The following is an 18,678-nucleotide window of genomic DNA, read 5'->3' as shown; positions in this document are numbered from 1 at the left end:
TTAACATTCAACTAAACATAAATCTATAGTCCATCAGTTATATCCCTTTGATTCTAGCCACCTTAAATACTCAACCATTATTTTTCTCTTGGTTTTCGGACAATGTGTGAGGCAAGAACAGAGAGTTTACTGTAGCCTAGTGACAATTTTCTTTACATGTGATTTTCTTGTTGAAGTTCAATAAGAGTTAAGAACACTCAGGGCGTACTTACTGCGATTTGGGTGGTTCCTCCGGCTTGGGCGTGGCCTTCTCGTCTGTAGGCGTGGCCACAGCCTCCTGGGGCGCCTGTGATTGGCGCGCGGGTGACAGCTTAGTCACTGTAACAGCACCAAGCGCGGCGTTGGTTAGAAACTGAGGGAGAAGCGGTGAGCGAGGATAGTACAAATAAATAAGAAGTTGAATGCGGGTCTGGATGAATAAACGAATATGATAAAGGAGAGTACACAAAAAATCCCCTCTGTGAGTCGAACTCAGAGAACCTTAGGCGAAGGTAGTCATCTCACATACATCGATAAATTAAGATTGCGATTGTTTTGGATTGTTTCTCAGAAAGTACCGCACGTAGTCATAAAGTAGAATAGAAGCACTAACACTCAGTGTAGCGCGATTTTAGTTTTATCTACTTAAAATACATTTGTGTAAAAGTTACAAAAAGATCATTTTTGAACAACTCAACCACAGTGAACCCTCGGCTGCAGCTAGTAATAAAAGGGAAACTTTTAAATAGTAATAATATGGGCATGTAAAAAGTAACTTATATGAAGTAGATAGAACCCGTGCACTACTTCTAGGGACGAAAAAAGACTGTCGCAGACTGTTGCGTCGACTGCTTGAGGAACAGGTGACATCAGAAAGTAATTATAAATAATTAACACTCATGTAGTACACTGCTACTCTGTACATCATGTTCACACGGTGGTAGTTACACTCTAAAGACACTATCGCAAAAGCTGCTACCACAGTACTCTCGTCGTGAAAAACTTGCGAAAGATACTTATTTTCTCTCATGACACAGCTTTCACGTTACATAAAGGATTGAGGTCTAATGATAGTAGCAGGTAGATTCGGATCACGTGTAGGCACTGGAACCTTATTCGGGAGCCAGGGAGACGTGACGGCCATATTTTATTACGTCATTTCCAGCAGCAATCTTGATGACCTAGGCCTTTAACACCAGCGGCCACCTTGGATTCCGACATTTTGTTTTCTAGAACATTAAGCCACTTTGAATTAGATATCACGTCAACCAGTTGTGGAACTCTTTCAATTGTTTAACTTTGTGTAAACATCATAAATAAACATTCTTTTGTTTTTGGACTGTATTAATATTTATTTGAAGCGTTTAAGAACAGTCCACAATATTACATAACATGAGTTTATGTTATCAGAGATCGTTTAGGTCTCTGGTGGTGTTACTGATTGATATCATGTGATTGGCCGCCGCTCCACGGCGCGGCGCTTCCAACTTTCAAAAAATTACTTTATTTGAATCTTTGAGCCGTCCCGCAGGTTGCATGATGGGATTTAGAACACCGCCATAAAAATCGTTTGGTCCAGTCCAGATGGAAGTAGTATATAAAAACTAATGTTCTGGCACAGGGTTTAGGGTGTGGTGCCTGTGGTGCCGACTGCCATCTTGGATTGTGACGTCACGGCGGCCTTCTTGGTAGACATTGACATTTACGTTTGACCTTGGCCTTGAAAATTTGCCAATTATTGCCAAGAAATAATCCAAAATTTAAAAAAATTTGCGGAAATTTCCATTTTTTTTAGAAAATAATTCCGCCAAAAAAAAAAAAAAAAACCAATCTCACAAGACAAAGTTTCCCTATTTTAGAAGGTAAAATTCCTGTTTTGAGGAAATTTTCCCTTTTTATTTTCCAAAAATATCAGAGGTGTGAAATGTCCTCATTGAGGCTTAAATTCCCCATTTACAGGTCTCCAATAAGCTTCTGATGGGAAACTTTGATCTTGATCTTGACCTCAACTACCATCGTCGCACATTTCGTTACGGCCGCCATCTTGAAAAAAGTCATTTTTATGCTAGACTTCCAGGAAAATTTTTTATTAAAATAATTACTTACATAAATTATAATAAAAATCATTCTGTCATTTTTAAAAGCGTCCATCATCTTAGAATCGAACTCCCCACTCCAATAACGTCGTACTTTTAGTTACGGCCGCCATCTTGGATTCAATAAATGTTGCAATTTTCGTTATTGTCGCCATCGTGGATTTTAAAACTTTAAATTTTTTCTTAAACGTCCACCATCTTGGATTCTAGAAACGTAGGACTTTTTGTTGCGGCCGCCATCTTTGATTTTAGAATGTTGCACTTTTCATTATGTACGCTATCTTGAAAATCCGTTATTATTATCTGATTTTAATGGAAAAAATTATAATTTTAATAAAAAATATATTAAAAAGAACTTATCAATTAATAAAAAATTATTTAATTAAAATTTTGATAATAAATTTTATAAAAAAGTAGTGTGTTCGGATCCGACAAGATCATTCGATTGAAAATGGCAACGGATAATTTCTCCACAGAAGCCATCAGCCGACTGACCTCCCACCACTAATTCCAAGGTAGATATTACATCTGCCAGTATGACGTGATTGTGGCCATCTTGTTTTCGTCTGCTAGAGACTGCTCCTGCCATATTGTTTTCGTCTGCTAGAGGATGTTTTCGCCCTATTAGTTTAATTTTTTCCCACTAGAGTGCAGAAATTATTCATTGCCAGGATGCCCATCATTTTGTCGACCATCTCTTCCACCATCTTAAAAATTTGTAATTTTTTAGGTAAAAATTCAGGAAAAATTCCAAATATCATCGAAAAAATCATTTGTTAAATTAAATATCGATTAGATCGATTTATATCCTCGGTTCATTCCTAGGCTGATGCAAAAAAATTAATAAAAAAAAGTGACAGGTTCGAGAAATAAAATAACAAAATTACTAAAAAGTTATTACATAATTACTACTCTACTACAGGAACACTCGTGAAAGTTAGGAATTAAATAAGCATTAAGTTCTGCATTGGCCTGAACTGACCAAATCTCAGCTCCAATCACTTCATTGAAGACAGAGACCAGCCAGATCCTTTGCTGAGATAGTTTTCCTCTTCCTGACACAGCTCGTCTATACCGTGTTTGAAAGACTGCTTTACATCGTAAGAACTGTAAATGATATTATTCATAGTCTTTAAAGCACACTTCTTAACTGGGTCTTCGAACAGATACAGTTTACCATATACACAGACCAGCCACGAGTTATATTTTAAAGGTCGTACGTTGCCACGTCATCAGTAAGCTGATTGATAATGTTCTCCTTGATATCGTCTAGAAACGTACAAATGTTTTCTGAGTCATCAAACGTATTTAGTGAATAGTAGCCTTTCAAAGTTCCACGAAATGCAGATTTAGCCAAGCGTAATCAATTATCATTTACCTGTAATGAACCGAGCACAGTTTTGTGTTTAGTTTCATGTTCAGGCGTCATAGCAATCGGTTGCTGCCCATCTGCTTGTGTGCTTGTACGCATACGAGTCTCCAACCTAAGCCAAAATGTCTAAACATGTCTGCAGTTAATCCCACAGTAGGCACACGGACTTCAACATTACAGTTTTTCGCGTGTCTTCTCAAATTATCAATACGCGTAAACAAAACATAACACTTATGGCAGCGAAACTTCATACGTGAAGTATACTTCATGCATTTACTCCTCTTAAGTCTTCGTGCCTCACGGGAAAATGCAAACGACATATCACAATAGCTGCAAGGATGTATAGTGTATGAAGTTTAACATTTCATGCTAATCGGATGCTGACGTAACAGCTGTAGTAGCAATTCCCGGCGTACTCTTATGCGCGTCAATACATCGCTGTTGCTGCGAAACCTTTACTTTCTGGCAAACAGCGGGGTCTTTGCCTGTCTTCAAGTGTCTTCTCAACTTATCATTTCTTTTAATTTGCTTGAGACACTTTCTACATCTAAACTGTTTGCGAGAGAGATTATTAACGCATTATCTCTTCTCGTGTTGACAAGCATAACTGTTGTTTGAGAAAATATTGTCACAGTAACGGCATCGATGCTGGCAGTGGACATAATTAATGCCAGTGGTACTGCAGGAATTAAAATCTCTTCTACTGGTAGAAGCACGTCTGTTGAAGTCTCCTCTAGTGTTGTCGATACACATTCCATCGAGTTCAACGTAGTTGTCATCGAAAATGCCAACGGTATCTGCGTCTCCATCGTCGTCACAAACGAGATCTCCGTTGTTGATAGTACACTATTCATCAAGGTCTGCGTAGTTTTTGTCAACGATGCCAACAGGATGTGCGTCACCACGGTTGCCACTGCCATCAGGGCACCGTCGTTGGTATAGCTCCATAGAGTTCGACGTTAATGATGGTAATGATGCCATCGAGTTCTGAAGAGTTCCCAGGTACCGGACTATTAGGTGATACGAGTCAAACTACCCGATCTGCACAACACCTCTGTCGGAGGAGGACTGAGGGTCCTCTCGTCTGGGACTCGCTTATATATCCGCGGTCGCTGGAATAAAATGCGAGACAAAACAATATTAAATAAAACAAGCCCATTTGGAAGAATTAAAAAAAAGTTTGCACTTTTAACGAACAGAAAGTACATTTGCACGTAAATCATACACAGTAGGATACGATCGGTCTCCAGATGCGGTAGGATACAATACCTCCAACTATATTTGGCTCCAAATGTATTTGACTCCAACAATCTTTAGCTCCAATTGCTCCAATGCTCCAACAGCTCAAAGTGCTCCAATGCTCCAACCCACCAAATCCCCGATAGTTTAAATGCTCTATAAAAATACGTTTTTTTTAAAATTTATCAGTGAAACAATTATTTCCTATTTCACGGAGACAAAAGTTTATTTAACGCACACGTGAATTTTTTTGTGTTTGCTTGCATTTGACGTCACTGATTTATACCGTGGCTCACAAGTCTCACCGATAATAACGAAAAACACACCGTGCGTTGGTTCGTAAAACCGACCCCACAAGATGCCCATTTTTTGCTATAACTATTGTAAATGAGAACATGGGTACAGAAGTGGACGTGAAAGTTTGAGTAGCAGAAGAGAAGAAAGAATTAATAATTCCATGCACACGATATCTAGAATACCATCCAACGCAGTTGCCGACCAAAGCAAGAATAAATACGCTTTTATTCAATTTTTCAAATCCTGAAAAAAATTTATTTAGATGTTTATGTTAAAATTTATGTATTATGTAACCAGTAAATGAATTTTTCATATTTTCTTCTTCTATATTTCACTTGCAGAAAATATAACAAAGTTGGTTTAATATTTATAGACATATAAATTAAATTTTTGTTTGTATTTTATTGGTAGTTTATTTGATAAATAAAGGCATATAAAATTTAAATAATACAAGGTATATTGGGTGTGATTTAATGTAGTTTATTTATGTCATATTTATAATATTACATTAATCCGAAAGTTAATTTCGCCATTCACTGTATTAATTTTGGCTCTTTTAATTGTAATATTTTTAAAAATGCTACAGGTTAAAATATTTTATATATATGTTACTCGATAAATCACTTATTTTATTACTTATTTTGAGAAATTGTAATTAACAGATTTTGTAACCCAGTGAGACAAAGAAACCCGCATTCTTCGCATAATAAACTTTAATGTAAAGTGAACAAAAAACATCTGGCATTTTCATTTAGGCTAACAGGTGTGTAAAGTTTTAGTTTATTCATTCATATTTAATTGACATTTGTTATCTAATAAACGTTGGAGTTTTAGTTAGCAAATTAATTTTTGTGTTTAAATTAATTGTGAACATGGAATTTAATTTAATTTTTAGTAAAATAAATCTACATAGTTTGAAATAATTAAAACAATGGTCTTAACTATGTATTTTATAACATTAAGACAATAATATAAACAAAATGTATTAATAAACATTTACTTAACGCACACTACGTATAATCCAGTAACATGTTATTTAAAAAAATAGTATTAAAGTTTTTTCAATGAAAATGTTTTGAACCACATCAAATAATTATTCCTCGAGCATCACAACATCACGCTATAACACTAAGCTACCGAGACTTACATAATTTATGGTGGATACTAAGCGTTTTTATATAGTAATGCATTTTCATTGCGTATTTTAAAACATGCTATTACCTATTACTTATTTCTATAGTTATTTTAGTTCACAAAATATATTCCAGGGTAGTTTTACTATCATAACGTTTCATTTGGCATACCATTATGTTTGTTACGTCCCCTAATGTTTGGAAAAGGGACTATACAAAGGGTTTATATTGCTACACGTGGGTCCGCCATCTTGAAGACTTTTGCTCGTGGGTGCAAAAGAAAAAAAAAATTAACACTTTCTGTTACGATTTTGGCTAAGACTTCGGGTATGAAAACTTTCATACCCAGAGCCAGACCCGTTGGACGGGTTCTGGAATGTAACTTACACGGGAGCAGACAACGGATATGAAAACCGCTGAAGGAAATGGGTACCGTGCGATGGCCGAATCGCCAAACACTCCGCGTGTTCCGCAGGTCTCGGCGAGTGTTGGCGATCAGCCCGCGGGGGCGACTGCAGCGCCGACAGCGCGACTGCGGAGGGAGAAGGAACCTCCGCGGCTCCAGGTCCGCCGCTGGAGAGCGCAGGAGGCGGGCTCTCAAGCACCACTCAAGTTAATTGAAGAGTGGCGCCGCACGCGCAGATAACTCGACCGCGCGTCTCCGCGACCTGTCGTTCCGTTTTACTCGCGGAGGCGTCTTATATGCACAACCCCGCCAGTCTCGAGGCAAACACTTCATGTTTCTTTTTCTTTTTTTAAATTTTAACTAGTTTGGCTAAACGCTAAGTTGACTTCGATTTGGGACTAAAAAAACGTTATTCAATTAATTTTAATCAAAACGCTAGGTTTTACATCTTTGAATACTTTATCTTCTAGATTTTGCAATAACTCAATTGTTAAGCTACAACATTCACGGTACATAACAGCGTTTGCAAGCACTTTGGACCATGCACCGTATAACTTATTGATGTGTAAACATCTGAGCTCTCGGTATACGGCAGTGACTTCGTTGAAATGGAACGGAAATCGATGAACGGCATTTTAACATGAATATGGCGGAACCACGTGTAGCAACATAACCCACGTGCAGCTACATACACGAGTATGTAATAACTTTCGTAAACATTAGGTGTGCCAAATGAAACTGTATTATTGTGAAACTACCCAGGAATAAAGTTCGCAAAATAAATTAAAAAGGAATCTCAAGTTTGAAAGCACGTAAGAAAGCTGGCATTATATTAAGCTTAATACATAATCTCATTGCCACAAATCAGCGGTTTCGGTGGCACAAATGTAGAGCGTGCGCTTGTAAAAATAAATGTACGAGATTCATATCCTGTCACTTTTGAACAACACTATAATTATATAGTTTAATAATGAAGTTTAACAAGTTCAATACAGTTGTCTTCTCGCGATCGATATTTAAACCATTATCATTTAATTTGTAACTATAATGAGGTGGCAGTAATTAATTATTTTTTAATTGTTTGGTTATATCAGATTAACACCATTAGGTGGTTTCATATGTGCGTCAATAGGCTATAGCGTCTGTTAAGCGGAATATCAGCCTAATTATATAAAATGTGTCATTGAATTTTTAATAGATATTCCTTCAAAATTATGCAAATAAATTATGTGCTAGGATCAAATTATGTATAGTTGCATTTGCAAAAGCGAAAGTATATTCTTTTATTTTGAATGAATAAAAGGTACATTAAAATGCAAGTGTTAAAATTACGCCATAATTTTGATAGCTGTAATGATTTTTAGTTGCTCTTTGCAATTAGAATAGTGAATGCTTGAAAACAGACATTCATGCCCAATAACTGGTAAAGTTAACAATCTTAATACACAGTTATTCAATGGGAACAATAACTGCCGTAACTGATATTTGAAAATATACATTTCGCTCATCCCTAGCTGCTATCTTAGTTTGATGGAGACAAGCAACGTTCATGATTCAGGCAGCAATTTCTAGCGGCAGACACAGAAAGTTATTTGTGATTGGCATCCCAAAATTTTGATATTTAAAATGCGAATATTTTATTTATCAGTTAATTTATTACGTTCGCCATTATATTAAAGAATTTTACTGCAATATTTGTGTCCGACTTTCGTTTTATAATTTTATTTGAAACATAAACAACATGAGAAAACATGGATTAGCTCGTTACCGTGGTTGGATGTTTACATATCACTGGCGAGTATTGAAAGACTCGCTCACATTTTTTTACATGAATTTCCTACAGGAATATGAATGTCTTTAATCTGGGGTTGGGTGTCACTTTGGCCGAGGATTTGACACCGCTTAAAACTCGTAAACTAAGAAAGCTGCAGAGTTCAAGTAAATATATCTTCGTAGAACAGACTGTGTCTTTGTGGTGGTTACGTATGACTCACCCAGTTAACATTCGCAGTAAAGATGTAATGAGCGTTGGTTTGGAGCGTCGAATCGAAGTCAATGAGAGTTGGAACTCCGAAAATGATATACTGATTCGGTTCATTTAAGCTTTAAGTTGCTTGTTAATTAACACTGAGTGGAACAGTTGAGTGGAATAACTATAAAGTTACTAACTTTGGTTTTGGAGACATTAATCGCAGAATTCCCAAGCGAAAACGGGTTATGTTGGAGAAAAGAAATAAAACAAGCTAAATCGCCCGAGTAGAAGCAATAAAAAATGTAGAGGAGTGTCGTGGGTATCGAATGAGGCTAAAGGTAGCTGAGAGAAATGAGCCAGTATGGCCAAACGAGCCCCCGAATGAGGCTCTCGAGTGAGCTTCAGCCGTGTACCTCGCGAGAAGCGACGGGGAAAGCAGAAAATTGTTTTGTGATGGACGTGGATATGCTCTCTGATGCTTCTGGTGCCGATATGGAGTCAGTTGAGGCAGTAGTTGTAAACGATGGGCCGAGTTCGTCGTGGTTTGGTGTCGCAATTTTTTTGTCAGCCGGCCAACTCTCGAGAAAGAGACCCGTGAGGAAATGGAAGAAAGGCTGATGAATTTAGTCCGCAACAAATAACTAACAAATAATTATTACTGTCTTCAAGGCCACTTTCCAGAGTTTTGCAGACACTCGGAAACATTATTATTACCTACTATAAGTTACTTAGCAAAAACTAAAAATACTGTCGGCAGCTCCAGTATTCTCATAAATGCAATGCTAATTTTCTTCAAACATAATTTGCTCAAATATTGTAATTTTTTTCATTTATAAATCATATGATTTTTTTTGTGTCGCAATTTTTCTGGCATAGCCACCTAATCATCAAGTGAGGCGTTCATCGAATTCATGTCAAAACATAAATCAAAATCAATTTTGTTAAATTATTTTATATATTTAATACACAACATTCCCGTTCAGCACGATGGAAATTCATGAAACAAAATCCTGGCAGTTGTAGTCCAAAATACAGCCTACCTTTTGTGACGAATATGTAGCTAAAGTGTCTCGGTTGAATAAATCTAATATTGTATAGCATAAAAAAACTCAACTTAAAATTGTTTTTGAATGACTTTAGGTGCAAACATTTGATTAATTCAGTATTGTTTGATCAGTGTATCTCTTATTAGGTCTTATTTTGAACGGACGTTAACATTGCTAAAAAGAGACGACTAGCCTACGTCTTTCAAGCACATTCTGGGGAAGGATCGGCCGTCGTTGTGACCATTTACTAAAGATATGATATTTATTAAGTCTGGACTTCTGAGCACGAAGCAAACATTGGATTACATTTCTCCCTTCAGAACTGTCAAATCACGTTATGTACAAGAAGTATAGTTTGTGGGCTCCTGCGCCTGGTGCCAGCCCGAGGATGATGATTGGGTCAATTACCGACTGACCTGACGTACGGCGGCCATCCTGGATGAACCTGACCTTTGACGTTAACTCCGGTGGCCAATTTGAAATCAATACCATCTTTAATTTGTATAATGTCATCGTTGCACTTATCTTTACGGCCGCTATCTTAAATCTTATATTGTTGCAATTTTCGTTACCGCCATAAATTTGAATTCTAATAACACGTCCACCATCTTGGATCTGATGTCACAGCCACTTTTTTAGATTCTGTAGTCATTTCCGCCATCTTTTTTTGTCTGCTGTAGGCCACTATCTTGGAAATCAACCATATAAATATACGTTTGCCGGAAAGAGGATTAGATTAAGTGTCCTCCAAATGTTTTATGTTTCAAATATTTCAGCTCTTGGTATGCATCATTTGGTAGGAGTGACTTCGTGAATGTAACGGAAGTCACAAAGAACAGAAAAGTGTAACCACGCTGCTGCTTTATGTGGCGTGTGGCGCGAACCAAAGTTCACAATGCCAAATGGAAACGTTATTGTATTAACTGTTTCATTATTTTTAACACGATGGGCAATATTTATAAAAAAATACCAGTTAGAATTCAACTCCAAAGCTGGGGTTTAATATATTTCAAGTATTTTCTTTTATCGGAGCTGCTTCATTATATAGTTTAAAATTTTGGTCTGCTTAAACTGTGTTTCAGTAGTCGATGTAGCTGATCCTACAACGAATTCCAGTGGCGGGTCCGAAAACTACGTGTGATTCGCGTCAAGAAATGTTTTTGAAAACATAAATTACGTACATATTAATATCACTCGGCTTTACTTTTTAGAAATCTACGTTTAATTTTGTGTCTGATTTTCGTATTATAAGTATATTTGCAACATGAGGACACATAAATTTGTTTGTTCCCAAGGTTAGATCTTACTAATCTCTGGTGATTACTGAAATATTTGATTCACTTTTTTTTCACTAAGATCAAAGAAAGTTAAATTATATTTCAGATAGAGAAAATCGTGGTCTTTAAGTTTACACACAAGTTCCCAGAGTTTATGATTGTGTGACTAATCATGCTAACAGGCATTACGGTGATGATATTCCTCATATTAAGGCAATTCGATTTCGATTCATGGTTGTGCTTAGCTCAGATGCCACCGTTGATCGCTCAGTTTTATCTAATAAAGGAAATTCTTTGTGCAACTCTCCTGTGCACTAAGTCACACTTTAGTTTTAGTGTATCAGTGCAAGTAATCCATCAGGGGTCTAACCTTCTAGGACCCTCGGATTTATATTAAAGATGTCATCATTTTCATGATTTATTGGTTATCCAGTACTTCTTTGATTACCATTAAGGATTATTTTCTTATGTTATGTGCATTTAATAATTATGTAAGTGTGAATGTAAATTATAAAGTTTATATCAATACAATTTTATTTTAGTTTTAATCATGTTTATTTTTACAGAAAATTGTTAATATAATTTGACTGATTTGGAAGTAGCCTTATGGCTTTGTGCAATACAAAATTTTAACTCTAATGTAGTTTTGTTGTACCAAGCACATGCATTTCTCTGTGAAAAATTTTTTTATTTAATCAAAAAACCGAACAGTAAATCAAATTTTATTCATAAAATGAATAGCTAACATTACGGATATAAATAAAGTGTAAGTTCGATCGTTTACAGGATGCTATGCTGATCACATTCTCTTAATGTAAACGTATTTTTCACTTGTTTTCAAGAAAAGTCAATTTTCTTAAAAAAGAAAAGAACGGAGTATCACAAGGAAATGAAGTTCGGAAAACTTCTTGCGTCATCCCCTGAAATACGTTTTTTTTTTTTCTGTTTCGTGGTGGATTGTACGTGATTTCATTCCCTGTCTGTTTTTCCTCGAGGAGTAACAGCGAATATAGTCCTGGAGCATTCTACATTCATCGTACTGACAACGACACACGGGTAAAGTTATACTATTTAATTTAAGAAAAAAATGTTTTATCTTGCACTGACCAGAATGAAAAGTTATTAAAAGTTTTAAATGTGACGCAATGAATAGAAAAAAATATTTTTTACATTTAAAAATATTGTTGAAAGTTCACAAGAGCTAACAATCTTATTAATATTATAAATGTGAAAGTTGATGTTTGAAGTTTAGATGTTTGAATGTTTGAAAGTTGCTACTCAGTCACGCCCAAACCGCTGACCAAATTTGGATGAAATTTGGCACACAGCTAGCTCATATCCTGGATTTACATATAGGCTACATATAATTAAGAAATTCCATTCCTAAGGGAGTGAAAAAACAGGAAAAGCAATTTAATTATAGAAAATCATAGGTGGTACGTCATAGACGAACTGTGCCGTCAATTAGCAATTTTTGGCACAATTTTAAATTTGTATTTTGAACCATAATTTTACCAGTAATATTATATCTAAAACTTAAAAGTTTTCCGCTCTCTGTACACTCTTACTTAATCTCTGCCAGGTTTTGTCTCCCCAATCTGTTCCTAGCGCCAAATCTCATTTTTGCCGAGTCTTTGCGAGCCAGCATATGTCTCGTCATACCCCTGCTTTGATGCACGCCCGTTGCCTGTAATTCTCCCTGTAGCCGTGACAAGAACTGCTATGCCCTGCAAGCAATCAGAGCAGCTCGGTTCTAAGAGTCCTCCTGATGCGAGCACCCTAAGAAATGAACACTAGTCGTTTTACCCAACGTCCCGACACAACTGCGGCCTATGTAGAGTTAATTTCCCACCGTAGTGGCACATTTAAACCTCCCCCCCCCTCACCAGCCATTCCTGGGAACACTGACCAGAACACTGACCGGCCACTTACCCCAGTCTAAGTCAAGGACAGCCATCGGTCTTCGAAAGTACCACTTCTGCCCTCTAGCGGCGGATTTGCGAGGTATTTCCCCTGGGTGTTTGAACGCCCGCTAAACGCATGCCCCCTGGCGACTCATGCCACAAGCAGTGTCCTGTAATTCTTTTCCTAACCACCAGAGCGCTGCACAAGTCTCTTCCATAAGCCCCCGGCTTTCGAAGGAGTCTAGTGCGAGAAAGTCACTAGTCGATTTCTTCTTGTTTCAGCCACCCCTCAGTAGGTCACCCTGCGATCGGCCACTAACACCAACATCGAGATATCGAAGTCAGTATTTCTCGACCACCCCCTCGGAAATCTTTGGAAACTTTCGGTCCGGAAGCCGAAGTCCCCCTTTATTTCGAAAGCAAGCGCCTGTTTTTAATTAAAAGTCGTTCCCGCCACGCAGAGACTTCGAACCGCACATTCAGACTGACCACTTCGCGTTCTCGGCTAGCCCACAGCAAGACTTCACTTCTACCGCCATACGAGTATGTAGTCGTTTCGTAAAGGGATGTTTACGTAAGATTTTTTAGACCTTAATAAGTCACTCTGTGTTTCCTATGTAGAGATTTTTATATTTCCCTAAATTCTAATATCTGTCAACGATGAGTGCGTCCGCGTCAACCGCGCTGGTTCGGGGCGGTCTTCGCTCACCTCCCGACTGGCAAACGTACTGAGTGCTATGAGCTTCTTCCTGTTTTGGTGAGTTTCGACAACCTTTCTCTTCCCCGACCATCGATGTTTTTGTGGGCATTTTTCCCCTCTTAATGACTGTCTGTGAACCAGGTATAATCATGTTCGATTTGGCTTGTTAACAGACAGGGTTCAAGAGCCGGAGCAAGCATGCCGACCACATGCTTTTTTACCGTCCTCGGACACAGAACTGCTATGGCGCCCTGATAGTCCAACTGCAGCGTGAGACTTCATCTTCGACCACCTAGTTCCAAACATCGTATTTCCAAATTCTCCGTTAGACCTTCAGCATGCCTAAATGCGATAATTAGAGAACTTTAATTACACGACGTGCCAATCATTATAATCCTGGTATTGTTTATTGTTATTGATTATTGTTAATTCTATTTGTTAATTGTTTATTATTATTGTTAATTATTTATTCTTATTGATAACTATGGTGGAAGTCATATCGTAATATTTTTACAAAGGGTCGACCCTACGAACCAATAGTAACCCAATTGGTGTATTAACCACCATTGTAATGTCTAATAATGCATTAGTCAAATTATGTATGTGAAGTACTAACTTATTTATCATGTTTATTGTTACAATGTTTTATTGGCACAGTTTCCAGTAACTATAAAAGTAAAATCAATAGGTACACAGATATAGACGAAATTGTATTTGTTATTTATATATTTGAAACTAAAAGATCCACCAGTCTCCCAAAGTTTTTCCAAGGAGACATTTACATTACACTAATGTAGAGGAGAGTGTGTAACAGTACAAACAGTAAGTGTGTGTTTTTTTCTCTATGTCCGCCACACGGTCATATAGTAAGGTCTGGCAACTTTTTATCTTTCTCCTTGCGTGACATGTCCGCTTAGTGAAGCACGCGGTGACTAACAAACTAACGACGCTTAAACAGTTAAGTTTTTAATTCCGAAAATGTTCCTTGAATTTAAAACACGCTATTTTTTGAGTAGTAATAAAAATAAAATAAACATATTTTAGACGTGGTAGTCGGCGAATCGAATATATACACATCGATATAAACAGTGAACAGTGACGACTTTGCTGCTTACTCCGTGGAATTCCTGACCTCTTTATAACCAACAGGCGTATCTTCCCACAACCTGGAGCTGAAGGTTGGCGTCCCGTTTTGGATGATGCGTAACCTTGATGCACCGAGATTGTGCAAAGGTACTAGGCTTCGCTCAACAGATCTGGGGAGAAACATTATAATGGCAACTATTCTCACCGGAGCAGCTAAAGAGCCATTCGAATTTAAGAGGCTGCATTTTTTACGACAGTTAATAAGTCCCAGTGTCAAGCTAAGAAAGTGGCAGAAATTTGAGCCCTCAAACCTTCTTGCATGGTCAGCTCTAAGTGGTTGTTGAAAAGTATCGAGTGCCTTATACTTATACATACTGGCGGGAAATAATAAATAACATAATTTTATCTACAGAAATATATTGCATTAAATAATGATTATCAAGAAACTTTATAAATTATGGGAAACTAACAAGACAATGAAGCGCAAATCGGGGCTACAATCATAATTATCTATCCTGTTTTATAATTCATTTTCCCTTTTTACTCATTTCCCTCTGGATCCAATTCTAATGTGCACGTATATGAAGTCGCTGGAAAAAGTGTTTGATAAAATAAGATACTTAATCCATACTAAAAATTAAAAAAAAAAATGTTAGGTATGCATTATAACTTAAGTTAATATTATATCAAATTTTTTTTGTTGTGAATTAAATATTTTATGCAACTGACGATGTATTGGGTCTGTTTGTATATAAAAAATATATTTGGAATATATCACATGGCTTTAACCAATGGTAATATTTAGCAATAACTTGAAACTGCACGAGCAAATCCACGAGTTAATAGCTAGTAATAAATATTTTCAATTATGTTTTTAATTTTATTATTTAAATTTAATTATGAACATTTTCCAATCAGTACGGGTTTATAATTATTTTCGCTGCTCGTGGTTGGAATAAATTACATTTTCGTTGCCCCATCCACATCACTAATAGAAAACAAGTATAAAAAAAGTATTAAAAAAATCCCTTTCGGCACAACCTACAGGCGTAGGTAGATTTCGAAGTACCTATTTACTATGGAAATATTTTTGAAACTTTTAAAACTTCTTGAACTTATTAAGAAGTTAATGTACATATCATATCCTATTTATGTTCTCCAATATTTTGAATTGATTAATTAAATATCTGCTCATTCTCCATGCAACGTAAATATTACGAATAATTTTAACTCCGCAGAATTTAATATTAGAACGAATTTGATATTATATGACAACTAAGTTAATTATTTAATTTTATTTGACCTTCAAACACTATTTTTCATCCCTTGCACTAATAACGTGGTCGTATAAAAATTTGCGTTGTACAAGGGGTTAAGATAATAATAAGATAGTCTAAAATAAAATTCTAACCAATTTGATACTAAGAAAGTTTTGAATTTTTTTAAATTTCAGCTCGTGTTTTTACGGTAATAATTCGTTTCCTCAAAAATTGCTTCATGTGAAGTTTTAGATGAAGTTTAAGATTCACACAATACATTATAACAGATAAGATAGTATGTCTATTTTTAAAAAAAGTAATGATTATTTTTTACTTTCAAGCCTTGTTATTTTCCAACCCTGGAAGCAATGGTTGGGTAAACAAAAATTTATTTCAACAACAGTATTTCTCAATATTCAGACAGTTAAAGAAATATAAGAATGGTTTTGATAGTGTACCGGGTAGGAAAGTTTTATTTATTTTCTCATTACAATCCCAGATTTTTTATTCTCCTTACAATAATGGTTTGTATTATCAAAAACTGTTCCAGACAAAATTTTTAGACCAAAATTATAAGATTAATACAAAATTCACAATTTTTAATGTTTTCCTATGAAGGCTGTTATATTGTTTGTCCTCCAGCCCTTGAGTTTTCTACTGTATGCAGTTATGGTTGGTTGTATCAAAAACGTATTCAGACAAAATATTTGGTATTACTCCTATGAAATAAAATACGTTCGAACGAATGTGATTATTTTCCATATTATGGGAGTTACCATGATTATTCTGTTGTTCAAATAACCTTCCCCATTTCTACCCTATTGGTAAAATATTGCCCATTAATGAACTAGACCGAGATTTTATACATCAGTTTGGACGTTATTTGTGAGAAACTGCGACAGTAATCGTGTCCACAAAGTTGTGATTTATATAAACATTTGATTTGACAATGAATTTGGGGTCTATGGACCAATAAACGGAAAAAGATAGAATTTTTTCCCGAAAGTCGCACCATGGTAACGGCTACAATAGGTAGTATTGCTTTGAAATGTACCAAAAAATAAAAAAAAGGGGAAGAACTGGAACTGCATGCATAGAAATCATGTTATTACATTCAAGACCACATGTCTAAGAGTGCATTGAAATGAATGTGTACATCACATCGCTACAAAATAATTCCGTTCTGTGAACATAGAGTAAATTTTAACAATGTGACACAATTTTTACTTACTGATAACGGGCCAAAGATTACCTAAAAATGAAACCAACATTTTGGCTATGATTCTGCCTGAGGTTAGAGTATTAGTTTGGTGTTTTGTAAACCAAGGGCCTCAATTCGATTCACAGCTTTGTCGGAGATATTTTCACCTGTCGAAAATTTTTCTTTTTGGGCACAGGTGTGGTTGTTGTGCGGCCGTCTTACCTCCACTCTGCGAGAGGCAAGGGTAAACCTCTGCAGCATCACCTGGCCTCCAATACCAACTCCCCGTGGCGACGTCTGGAGAGGCCTGCAGGCATATCGCCCAGAGGCACTGGGGAATCCCAGCTGCCACTGTGAGACGAGTGTCACGAACAATGTGGGCTGACTTGGGGAGTGATAGCGAGCTGGTGGGAGAGGGCAGACCTGTTGCGTGTCGGCGCTGAGCAGGCGCCAGGCCGTCAACAGGTGGCCGTGAATCCCGACGAGAGGGGCTGAGGTTGCTAATCGGTGGCGTGCCGGCGAGGTATCGATATATCGCCGCCGGAACTCGGCCATCACGGGCCGACGATGTGCAGGAGCTGCCAAGTTTCTTCTTTCCCTTCCTCCTCCTCCCGTCCTCCTTTCCATTCGCCGGGATTCCGACCCTCCCACTGAGACAGTTGTTCGCGGGAGCTCGGGAGCGTCTAGAGCAGGATTCCTCGTGGCGCTCAGTGGCGAGCTTCGTGGTTTCCTTCCCAACACTCCCAACATCTTGTGTTTCGGACCCACTGTAGTTTTGGGGATTTACCATTGAGTTTAAAACAATAACATGTCAAATATATAACTCTAGAATTATTCTGGTTTTATGTTAATTATGAGGTACCCACCTACCTACTGCTTAGAAAATTTTGCGACTATTTACGCATTGTCCTCAGGTGGTGTACAGTTGGTATGTGAGATATTTGGCGGTACCAAGCCGATGGCGAATTAAGCTCAGTAGCTAGAATTCAATTCCAAGTGAAATGATCTAAATTGAAACGGCGTGAAAAGTTTTTCTTTTATGGGGGATTAGCAAACCTTCAAGGGTAACCTGAACATGCTTGCGAAATGTCTGTGTGATAATCTACCGCGCGGTGTATGGAAACGCGTGGATACATTAAACTTGTTTGAAACTAACAAGAATTCGAGTACAGTAGCCTTCGCGCAACGCTGTGTAAAGAAACGTGATTTGTAAGATTTGGGGAATTCGGCTTTGTGCAAGGACCGTACCCTAAAATCACGATACCGCCTAGTTTTTATGTTTCCCGCATTACAAATGTTCTGCGGGTAGCTTGCACCGGCTGGTGCAGGGTGCGAGCCTCGCTATTTTTGCTAACCGCTGCTGTTGTACACAAGACAATCAATTTGTGTGACTGGAAAATAAGGGGAGGCGGAGAGCAGCGAGTGGAAGTGAACTGAAGTGAGAATCTGTTTAATCTGGCACTGTCTCTGCCTATCGGGTGAGGGGTAAGGGAGAGGGGTAGGGAAGTAGGTGCAATAACAAATAACCCGGGTTCCAGAACATTACGCTCAGTTGTTGCAACCACCCTACGTGACGCAACGTGGAAACGAACAAAAATAGACACAAAAAAGGAAAATAGTTTATTTTCTTACAAACTCATATTTCTGACGAATTTATTACATCGAAAATATTCTCAAGCATTTATTTATTAACGTTTTGGTTATAAAAGCA

General features: G+C 37.3%; 1 protein-coding gene across 1 annotated transcript in view; it reads right to left on the bottom strand.

Annotated features, from left to right (window-relative positions):
- LOC134530920 (regulating synaptic membrane exocytosis protein 2) overlaps positions 1-18,678 on the bottom strand; it is a 350,617-nt gene that overhangs the window by 189,896 nt on the left and 142,043 nt on the right. Inside the window, exon 3 of the mRNA XM_063366274.1 lies at positions 213-318. Within this exon, the coding sequence (XP_063222344.1) occupies positions 213-318 (106 nt within the window). The remainder of the gene's footprint in view (positions 1-212; positions 319-18,678) is intronic.

This window comes from Bacillus rossius, chromosome 1 (assembly GCF_032445375.1).
Source record: "Bacillus rossius redtenbacheri isolate Brsri chromosome 1, Brsri_v3, whole genome shotgun sequence".
In the NCBI taxonomy this organism is placed as follows: domain Eukaryota; kingdom Metazoa; phylum Arthropoda; class Insecta; order Phasmatodea; family Bacillidae; genus Bacillus; species Bacillus rossius.
Note: the sequence above shows the minus strand (reverse complement) of the source record. Positions and strands in the feature narration are given on the sequence as shown.